The sequence below is a fragment of the Barbus barbus genome (genome assembly GCF_936440315.1).
Source record: "Barbus barbus genome assembly, chromosome: 28".
Taxonomy (NCBI): Eukaryota; Metazoa; Chordata; class Actinopteri; order Cypriniformes; family Cyprinidae; genus Barbus; species Barbus barbus.
Window position 1 is genome coordinate 17,233,734 of NC_136756.1, and position 11,623 is coordinate 17,245,356.

At 38.0% G+C, this 11,623-nt stretch overlaps 1 protein-coding gene across 1 annotated transcript in view; it reads right to left on the minus strand.

The window, feature by feature from the left end:
- The window catches only part of sema3bl (sema domain, immunoglobulin domain (Ig), short basic domain, secreted, (semaphorin) 3bl), a 34,642-nt gene extending 24,703 nt beyond the window's left edge, over window positions 1–9,939 (minus strand). The window contains exon 1 of the mRNA XM_079382305.1: window positions 9,529–9,939. Within this exon, the coding sequence (XP_079238431.1) occupies window positions 9,529–9,622 (94 nt within the window). The 5' untranslated portion in view covers window positions 9,623–9,939. The remainder of the gene's footprint in view (window positions 1–9,528) is intronic.
- Window positions 9,940–11,623: the final 1,684 nt, after the last annotated feature.

Sequence of the window (11,623 nt, forward strand, 5' to 3'; positions counted from 1 at the left end):
AACTCGCTATCCCTATGGATTTTAAATGCTTTGAATCTTTTCCATTTACCATTAATATATTCCCACCTGTGCATTTACAGATCCCCCTCTAATCATCATGTATTTTACAGGTAACAAACCAAAGGAAGAGGACAGCAGCTTTGCTGTGTCAGTCGTGGCAAATACAGGAACATTCTTCATGAAGATGTGCGAGAGAAGGCAAGATGAGGGGGAAAGAAATAAGGTACCTTTCTTAATTTTCATAGATTTTGGGATATTTATTTATATTTGGGTAATTGATAAAGTTATGTTTTATTCCCTGTAAAGTAGGAATAAAAATGTTATCTATTTTTAAAGCCCAGTGTCAGTGAAGATGGTGTGGTCTGGAAATCTGGTGTTTGTAGGAAATCTGAAGGAACATCTCCCAACATTCTACTATGATGTTGCCCTGATGATTGCGGTAATTCACCTCTTAGGTGATGCAGATGTGGTCAAACGTTTACATACACCTATAAATAAACTTCTTCATCAGAGCAGAAATTGCAGTTTTTTTAATGATCCTACCCCTCTACCGTCTTACTGGTTACATTATTAACATTTTGCAGATAATGCAAGGTGTATATAAACTTTGGACTGCAACTGTGTCTATTGTTTTCACTCAACTGAACCATTTATAATGACTGGATATGTTTTATAAGAATTGTTCTTTCTTTCCTCAAGAAATTTTTTTCTGACTTTCCTGCCTCTTTGAAACATTTCCGTTCACAGAGACTGTGGAGAGATGGTGTGCAGCTTCATGACATTTGAAGTTTACTGCCGATGAAGAGCTTCTGGGACACTGACAAACACCACTTCCCAGCAAGTTCATTTGGACCTTTATATATTTAGTCAAACTTGCATTCACTAATGCTGGAGTAAGATTTTAGAAGAAACCTTTCGGTCCTGTTTAATGTTGGTGCTAGTAAAGGTTTGAGAATTTACGGCCTGGTTTTGCAGACAGGGCTTAGACTAAGCCAAGATTAGGCCATAGTTCAATTAGGACATTTAAGTCATTTTCATTAACATGCCTTAGAAAAAAACATTACTGGTGTGCATCTTGAGACAAAACAAAGGCACTGATATTTTTAAAGATTATTCTTTCAGTTGAAACAGCTCAGAATTACATTTTAGTCTGGGGCTGGTCTTAAGCCTTGTCTGTGAAACTGAGAGTACCATTAACACGGTTTGGTAATGTTTTACAATAAGGTCTCATTTGTTAATTTTCTTGATTTTTTTTTGTACTAAGTGTATTTGTGTGTTAGTAATCCTATACGTTATGGAGACCAAATGGCTCCACAAGGATAGTAATACCAGGAAATTTTGACCTTGTGGACATTTTTAGGTCCCCAATGAGGAAACGGGCTTATACATCATACAGAATAATGTTTTCTATGATGGCGAGATTAGGTACTTTTGTATGCAAGTGATTTTGCGTTGTTCTCCAGACTCTTTCTAATAAGTGAGTTAAAGTGTTGCAGCGTTGGGTTTTTCTTGGGCATAAGCAAAAAGCATTTTTGTGTATTTGTTTTAGAGATTTTGGTCAATAAATGTAGTGGGTTCTCATTTTGTGTGTGTGTGTTGATTGTAACTAGGTAATTAAATAGCCTATACTAAATTACAACTTCATTGCCAGAGATATGTAACATTGAAGTACATTAAAATATACTTAAATGTCATTTCAGTTTACATTAATTGGTTATTGAGAAGTACATATTTACCATATTTCAAAGTACATATAAAATATACTAAAGTCTCACTTAAGTGGTTCAAAAATATCACTCAAAAGTTCAACTAATTGCATTTAATGTAATTTTAAACTAATATATTTGCAATCAATTACAAATAACATGCATTTAGGTGGTCGAAAATATTACATTTCATGCTTAAGTGTATTGTTAACGGACATTAAAGCATATTTTAGTTAACATTAATTGCGTGTCAGTACATCAGTAGTACACTTTAACCATATTTTAAAGCCACTAGAAACAATTATGAAAGTACATGTACAGATGTACTAAAAAGTACCACTTAAGTGGTTTAAAAAAATTACTCGAAAGTTCATCTTGCATTTAATATCACTTTAAAATGTGATACATTTGAACTTAATTACAATGTATTTAAGCATTGAAAACCTTTAATTTGCACTTGTGTGTTCTTTTAAAGTTTATTATTTCTGCAATAAGTATACTTTATAAAAGTATACTTAAGTGCACTTCTTTTTCACAAGGGTTAGGGAAACTGTTACAGTTCATACAGTATATGTTTTTGATTCTCTAATATGAAACTCATTAAATCATTCGCTCTGGATTTGTTTGGTCACAGGTTGACAGTATAGCGCTGGAAATGCTTTCAGAGTATTTTAGCAAAGGGTTCTGTCTGTATTAGAGAAGAGCAGAAGAGGATGCAAGAAATCTTACTGGATTTTATGCACTGTAAATGTCACCTGCTCCTAGGTGAACATGTCTCACATACATACACACACTTACAGAGTATAGTGTAAATTACACAGGTAGTCTGGAATCTTTCCCGTAGCTGTGTAAATAATCTGCTCTCTTAAAATAACACTTCACAATGACCAATTTAATGACATTTAACATGACAAAATGTCAACCTAAGACTACACAGAAGTTTGAGCTGGCAAGCACTCCCTCTATAACACACACGCACACACACTGCATCTCTTGTGGTCATCCTCCAATGTGACAGTAAGAGGCTATATGTGTGCCAGTAGATGTGTAACACTTTGGAAAAGAACTAAAAATGAAGCATTGCTGTCAGAATAAATGACGTAGTTACAAACAAGTGCTCAGGGTTTGCCTGGTTAGCACAGGCCAGTTATAAGATGTCGTAACTCCACCATCTGCTGATAAATCATCTTTCAATAAGATGAATGGGAATGATAATGAATGCTTTCTCCAGGTATTATAGGCTTCAGTGGTTATACTGTACAACACACGGACACACCTGATAAAGATACAGATCTGTTCATCTGATGCATGTTTTCTACAAATCCTACCATCTTTAAATTATTTAGCTTATAATCCCATCTGGTGTGTGCGAGATCAATGAGAAAAAGAGAAGGATGATGAAATGAGAAAGGCTAAATAAATGCAAACCAGAGTTTACAGGGTGTGTTGAAGTGCAGTGACATTATGCTGTAGAGTAGATACAGCACAGAAAAATTATACCCTTACTCTCTTTCTTCTAAACTCTTTTTCTGACATCAGTAGGCTTTCTACACAGTGGCAACCCACCAACTTTCTAAACAACCATTAATAACACACACATGCTTGTTGGCATCTGGTCTACCTTTTAGATTTTCGCTTAGTGGCAATGAAGTGAATGTAAATGGAAGAAGAAAGAGGTCTTGCGTTAGAGCCCACTGGGCTGTTTGCCTTGAGGATTGCGTTTATTCTCATTTTTTGTCTAAAGGGTCGTGTGTCTGTATGTGATTAAGAGACAGAAAGAGAGAGATAAAAAGATAGAAAGTGAGAAAGGAAGTATAAATATGTAATATATGAATACATAACCCTGGAAACATGTCTACATAGGACGTTAATCATGCTCTCCGCTCTGGTGTAGACAGTTACATTCATATATAACTTGTATGTACTTTATCATGCATGTGTGTGTGATTTCAGTATCAGGTTGATCTTTTGGGGGCCTCGGGCTGATTCTGTCATCAGTTGCGTGGTGTAACTAATTAATTACTGGCTGGTGCAGCGAGCAGCAGGGGAGAACGTTCACAAAGTTGAACATCGACAGGAAGATCTCATGGTGTCTTCCCCAGGCAGTGAGAATACACAATGTTAAGAACTGCACACACACACACACACACGCACACAACACACAAATGCACTGCCAGAAACTGCCCTTCTCAGATAACAAATTTAATCAGACTACATCAACATTTCACAGCAGGTTAAGACTTAATCCAAGACATCTAAAATTCACTGAATACCTTCAGTAACATACACAACACACTCTTAGACCACTCTGTTTTACAATATATACACTGCTGATCAAAAGTTTGGGATTTGATTTTTCAAATATTTTTGAAAGACATCTCTTATACTCACCAAGACTGCATTTATTTGGTGAATACTATAAAATGCTATAAATACATTAATATTGTGAAATAATAATACAATAAATTTGTCTATTTAAAATACAGTTTGCAAATGAAATTTATTCCAGTGAATGCAAAGCTGGATTTTCAGCAGCCATTACTCCAGTCTTCAGTGTCACTTGATCCTTCAGAAATCATCCTAATATGCTGATTTGGTGCTCAATAAACATTTCTCATTATCAATGTTGAAAACATTTGTCCTGCTTAATATTTTTGTGGAAACTGTGATCAATTTTTCCAAGATTCATTGTGAATGGAAAGAAATTAGAATTCATGATGAATAGAACAGTGAAAAGAACAGCATTTATTTTTTTAATAGGGTTTTTAACATATAGAGAAGGGACAAAAAGGCAAAAAGTACCCAGCGTAAATAAGATCTCTGCAGCATCCCAAGATGCACCTCATGAAGCTGGAGTGTGCAGATCTGGAATCAAGACAAAGGATTGTGACTTTTGCTTAAATTTAATCCCTCTTCTTAACCCCCAAACATCCATTTGTTTTAATAGTTTTGATGACTTCACTATTATTCTAAAATGTGGAGAGTAGTAATAACAAAGAATGAGTACATAAGTCCAATTATTTGATTGGTAGATTATACATGTTCATATAAGTAATTCTCCATAGTATCATAGTATCTGTTCTGTTTGCCCTAATTCTCTCACTCTGCCTCTGCCTGTCTGTCTTCATTTGTCACACACACTCACGTTACTTCAGGGCAAATCTGGCTACACCAGCACTTACTGGTAAACTCATAAAAGCCCCACTCCCCCTCAAACCCACTTTTTGTAGCTTATTTTCTCAGCGTTCCTTTTGTCAGTCTCATTCTTTCAGTCCCTCTGTCTTCTCCTGCTCCCTGGCCTCCTGATCCCCTCTCTCCCCAAAGCAAGAATCAGAACGTGAGGGTTTAGATAAACCCCTCTGGACAACAGCCATGAGAGTCAGTGCCATCCCCTCTGTACACACACACACAATGAGACTCTAGCAGCTAGACAAAATGCCTTGTTATGGCTACACACACAGACTCGTTTACACATTTAGCAAGAAAGAAAGAGAAAAGATTCTCACACCAATAATCTATATGGCAGTGGGTGAAATTCATTCTGTCCACACCATTCCTCCTTTTATTTACTTTCATTCATTCTTTGCTTTCTCTGACACCTCTCTTCTTTCTCCTTTATTACCCTGATCCGTTTTAGCAGTCATGTTTCCATATGTTAGCATGTGTATAGAGGGCAGCTGTATTTGTACAGTGTGCTTGAGACCATTACAGCAGCAATTAAGTGTGTGCATGTGTTCCTGTGACGGCTCCCAGGACAGTCATCAGCTCAGGGGTTAAAAAATCAAATCATAGTTTAAGTGACCAGCAGCTGTTGCGGTCGTTATCAGTGCGTGTGATCACGTCCAGGGCTTGTGACCTAATTGCGGTAAACTGCAAACTCCCCTCAACCCAGGAGGAAACCGCCACAATGCTGCATTGTTCTGCTACGTTACACTGCAAACTCTTGACTGACGCCACAAGGACGGAGGGAATGTGTGTTTTCATTAAAATTCCACCTGCATCCATTTTGCGCAGTATAAACAAAGTATTCTTGTCTCCTGTTTGTATGTACTGTATCAATACTTTACCTGTATGAACTGTATGTGCGCCAAACCTTCAGCATGAAATTCATTTCCTCAATAGGTCTCTGTTTTGCCCATCTATTTTTTCCTCATTCACACACCATATATATTCTCTGTACCCCGCTTGGACCAGCTCACAATCTGTTTATATACATTCACATGCAATTTAAACATCTGATGAAAAAAAAATCACATGAATGTGAATTGGCCTCAGCATTGAGAGTTTACTTCAAAAAATGTGTATTTAATGTTTCAAATATTCAATTACACTGTGAAAATTGTAGAACAACTATGCAAAACCTGCTGTAGTTCATTCATATCTGTGCATGTTAATGTACTTTATCTGTATACCTCCTATCTGTAAAGGTCTATCCTTGAACATGGATTAAAGGTGATGTGAGCATTTTATTTTTCTGCAAAAAATTATTCATATTACACTCCTGAAAGTACCATATATTTGGCAGCTATAGATACATAAAGAACCATGGAACCTTCTTTTACACAAAAGGAATAGAATAGTGGAAATAAATTCCTTTAGATTTTTTAAATGTTCTTTACACTAAGAAAAAATGGGTCTCGCAAGAACTATTCTTTGGGGAACCAGAACTTTTTTCTAAGGCATCACTGTGAAAATCCCCTTTTGGACAGATTTGACTGAATTAGGTCCTGAAATATCTGTAAACGGGGACAAAGTCATGCAGATATTTCTCTGCCAGTCAATGTTTTTGCAAATTCATAGAGCAGCCCATATATGGGATGCAGGAAGCTGAGAGCATCTGAGGAACGTTCAAGCTCAATGCTATATTCAGCTTCATAAGCAGCTGTTATAAGCAGTTGTTGGTTTGTGGTGCAAGAATGAAATTTTGCTACATGCCACTGCTCTGCTGCGTCGTCTCTGATTTCAGTATTCTCAATGGCACAACTGTGTTTGTAGGGTGGGATTTTGGTAAGAGAGAGCATGTCTAATTCAGTGGGTAGTCTGGCAGTTCCGGTTCTAACACCACCTTTAAAATTTAGAGCAATTCCTAATCTAGAACTGCGATCTCATGGGAGAGTTTCACAACATCCATCTTACAGACATGAAACTCTGTGGCCTGCTCTCTCAAACAAACGGTTCCAGGGAGCTGGGAATATTTAGGGAGTGAGAGAATGTGAACGAAACACAAGAATCATCAAACATTCTTTTAGTGACAGATTCTTTACCCAGACCTCACAAACCATGCACAAACATCTGGGCAAAGCTACAAAAATAAACTCATTAATTCATTCATGTAAACTAAAACAAACACATATCCGCCCACCTCTGCGTCTCTGTGTATGTTCAACCATAAAATAGAAAAGTGTGCCAGTGTGTGTATATGAATGCATGCGGGTGTGAAAGTGCATGAGGGAGGAAAAACCGTGCGTCTCCTAAATCAGCACACACATTTCACAGAGCAGAGGTCAGAACTGACCCACCAAAAGACCCCACAAGACCCACACACACACTTACTGCCCAGCTGCTGGCATATACAGGCTATCCCTCATTTCCCATTCAAAACATAACATGCTCCCTCCAGACCAATCCATACAGCTCTGACAGCTTGATGAGTGGGTGCTTTAGGCTTTTCAGTAGGCAGAATGACCAATATGCATTCTGAGACCCGTCAGTTTTGAAAATCTAAATATATGTACAACTGAACAGGTCGCTGGGCTGATCATTATCAAGGTTAATAGTGTGTCCACGGAGAAGAACACAGGCCGATTACATGCAATCAGAGCTCCATGCAGGGACTGGGTGAGCATTAAATGACCGCATTAAACTCTGCACAGATGCGCTCCAGTCATGCACTTGGACCGCTTGAGGGAAACTGGACACCCAACTCTTAGCTCAGCTAATAATCATTAATGAAAAGAGCTTATTAGAAGCACTGGTAAACAATTTATACAAACTACTGCTTCACATTCCTGTCGCCACCTTAAGCCTTCTTTGAACCCTAGAAATAAATTAGTTACACAAAGTATCTTAAAGGGATAATTCACTCAAAAATGAAAATTCTGTCATGATATAGGCTACACACCCTCAATTTGCTCTATGCCTGTAACAATTTCTCTCTAAAAACAAAATAACATATTTTGAAAAATACCTAACCAAATGATCCCCTTTGATTTCCATAGTAATTTCTTTAAATACTAGGAAGCCAATGGGGACCAGAAAAACATTTATTTATCATTTGCTCACCCCCATGTTGTTACAAACCCATATGACTTTCTTTATTCCATGGGACACACAAAAAAAGCTGTTAGGCAGAACTGTAGGAATTTTACAAAAACTTAACCCACTTTTGTGGAGGATATCCTCAGTCACCATTTACTTTCACTGAATCTTTTCATTGAATTTAGGCCTACTTTGTTTCATTTTTCATTTTATGGAAAAATTCAATCAATGTAATTCTAAAGGTGCCATAACACCAGTAAATTGTCTATTGTCGGGATGTATGAAGCACACCTACAGCAACACACAAGTCACTTTCAAACCAAGCAGCTTTCTGTTGGTCAATGCAGTGAATCTATGTGACTGAAATCTGTGTGGGGAAATTTTTCGCCCTCACAAATTCAAAAACGGATTCTACTGAAATGACTCAATCTCACCTACAAAAATTAGCTGAACAAACGGTAAATGAGACAGCATCTTAACATATTAAATAATGCGGGTTTGGAACGACATGAGGGTGAGTTAATGATGACAGAAGTTTAGTTTTTGGATGAACTATTCCTTTAATAATATCAAAGCAGCGTGTAACAACACAGGTAAAACATCTCAAACTCCCTCAGGCCACTGCAACATTCTCCTTGCACTTTATAAATCCGGTAATAAGAGTCATAGTGCGATAAAAAGCGCTAACTGTCTCGCGCACCGCGGAGAGGTGAGCGCGCGCCAGGAGAGCTCGAGGCATGAGGATTCCGGAGTTTTGGATAACAGCTGAAACAGTAGCCCGGAGTTCTTACGTAGCTTTTTCCCACAGCTTAAAAAAGACCAGTCACAACATCTCCAAAGAGGCTCACTGCCACGAAAAGACGGAAACGGCACTGTAATCGTGTTGAACAGGGCGCTCAGATTTGAATCCGATAAGGTCACTGAGGGACTGAGGGCGCAAAGCTTTAAAAAGGTTCAGTATTCAGAGCAGGATGTGTGGAAAGCAATATAAATGTGAAAAGCGACAAAAGGAAAGCGTTTACTAGAAACATTATTCTATCCATAAGTACACTGCAAAATAAATAAATAAACTCCTGCCTTAGTAAAGCCAAAGTGACAAGTGAATAGGTTGTACTTTTTTCATTGACGAAAAAGAAAATCGAGTAGACATAGGCTACACATTTTACAGTGCTGTATTTCTATTTATTAATTATGCTACCTACAGAAGGCTACTTTTCTGCATACATAACAGCTCGCGCTATGTAAATGTCCTGGAAGCTTCTGTTAATGCAAATTCAATATGCAATGAACATTTTTCTGTTTCTGATTGCCAATGAAGATGCTATTGCATTCTGCCACCACACACCTGTATATTGTGTTGACTTATTCACACACACGATGAACCAAGGGATGGCAACATTAACCTCGACACTCAAGCGGTGAAAATAAGCAGTCATTAATCTAGCTACTGAAACACTGGACCGTGTTCTCTCCTCACAGTAGCGGGATAAAGCTTAACCAGTCATTTTACAACTGTTCATTAGATGGCTTTTGTCTTCCGTTTTAATGATGAGAAATGATTTACCTTTGTATGACAGGCGAAGGCGCGGCACGTTCAGTTTAGTGCCGGTGCTGAACGACAGGACCACCGCCACTAAAACCAGAACCGGTAATTCCATGTTCAACGAACCTTTCTTTACTCTAACGGGATTAAATAAAAGTTTGAACTAAGTCCAGACGCAAAAGATGTTGGACATGCACAGCTGGACCTGAGTGGTGAGATCCCAGGTCTCAGGTTAAGCTCAAGTCCCTGTGCGATATTTTCCCACACAGCTCCAGCTCAAGTGCGCACGTCTCTCTCTCTCTCTCTCTCTGTCTGTCTCCCTCGCTCTCTCTTCAGTCCCGAGAAACACCCTCCCTGCCCTCTCAGCGCCTCGAAAGCGAAACGGGTCCCCGGTATTCGCCTGTCACTCGCGTTCAGTTCCTCTCACTGTGCTCCTTAGTGCTATCAAGGGTGCGAGTTACTGGTTCTCAGAAATATTTCTGTTTTACATATAAGTGTATACTTCAAGTTCAAAAGCATTTCCAAACAACGTTTCGGTGAAGTTAGTTAAAGCGCCAAATTGACTCCCGCGAACTTCGCTTGAGGAGCTAACCTGGCGGCACGAGCGCTTTCCATTCGGCTGAACGAGACAAAACTCAAATTATTACATATTGATAGTAATTGCTTTAACAGCTCGACCCTGAAAGCTATTAAATAATTCATACACTATCCATGGCAGTTTTCCAAACAAGTTAATCAAAATGACTTCATCTGTAGAAGAACACAAAACACAGACTTTGAATTATTATGTAGCCTACACTGGAAATAGTTTATATCTATTCATAAATCATACTAGCTTAAAGCGGTTTAAAGCTACCTAAATGCATAAGAAAGTCTGGATGGATTATAATCATTAATCACCATATTCTTATATAAACCATAGAATAGTTAGCCTAGATATTAGCATGAAATCATGTCATATTGAAATCATACTGTGTTACCCTGCATTGTAGCTGGTTTTACATGGTTTTTAGTTGGACTATGCTGGTCATTTATGGCCATTGCATCTTTAAGATGTTACTTAAACATTTACTAAAAACTTAAAATCACTGTCCCATTTTACCTAAAAAAACTGATCAAGTGAATGACAATGTCTAATTGTTTAAAGCATTGTCACACAGAAATTACATTAAATAGTGTTTCAATATATTTACATTGAGGAGGATTGTTGCATCACAAATATTTCAAAGCTGTAAAATATGTCTTTCTAATATCTTGGACATTTTTACAATAAATAAAAATGTATTTCAGCTTTCTTGCAGCACCACAGATTCATTTATCTTTGGCCTGTGCACTCGGTCTGCCCATAAATGTTTGTGCTTGGATGTTTTTGCAAGACTATTCTGATTATTTTGACTCCAGAATATAACCTAAGGACACATTCCATCTCTCCCTTGATCTGCCACTTGGCACTATTGTTGCGGCTTGCTGATTTTAATTAACTCGAAGGTTGCATTGGGGAGGTGGTTTCAAAAAGTGTCTTTTGTAAAACACGTTTATCTGCCAGGGGGGTCTAAAGAGGTCCTGATACTCTGGGAGCGTTTAGACGCGGCAGGATCTTTTGATCAGCACAATCAAACGGAGAAAAAAGCAGACGTCATTAGTGCACGATGTCAGCATACCAGTTCCAAAGCTGTTACTGTCATAGCAACGGGTGATTAGAAATGACCAGAGAAAGGGATAGAGAAAGAATTTGTATTATATAGGGAAAGATTTCAGACATAGTATGACTGCTTGCCAAGTGCAAACTGTCTGGAGTACTAGAACCTGTTTTAACAGACTTTTAGTTTATTGTCTAGGACATTTTGTAGTTTAAGTCTGCAAAGAGTACTCAGTCATTCCATGTCCAAACACAGCAGCTCACGTCTAAATATACAGAAGGATTCAGGCAATGATTTAGACTGACAGCCAGTATGTTGGTGGGCTGAGAGAACAAATTTGAAATAGTACATGTGTGTTTCAATGGGTTGAGCCCCTCCAATACATTCTTAGCCTCATCTCCATGTTTTAGTATGTGGTGTACTAGGAGTTGACCGATATGTGTTGGGCTGATGCAGATACTGATTATTAGAGATTA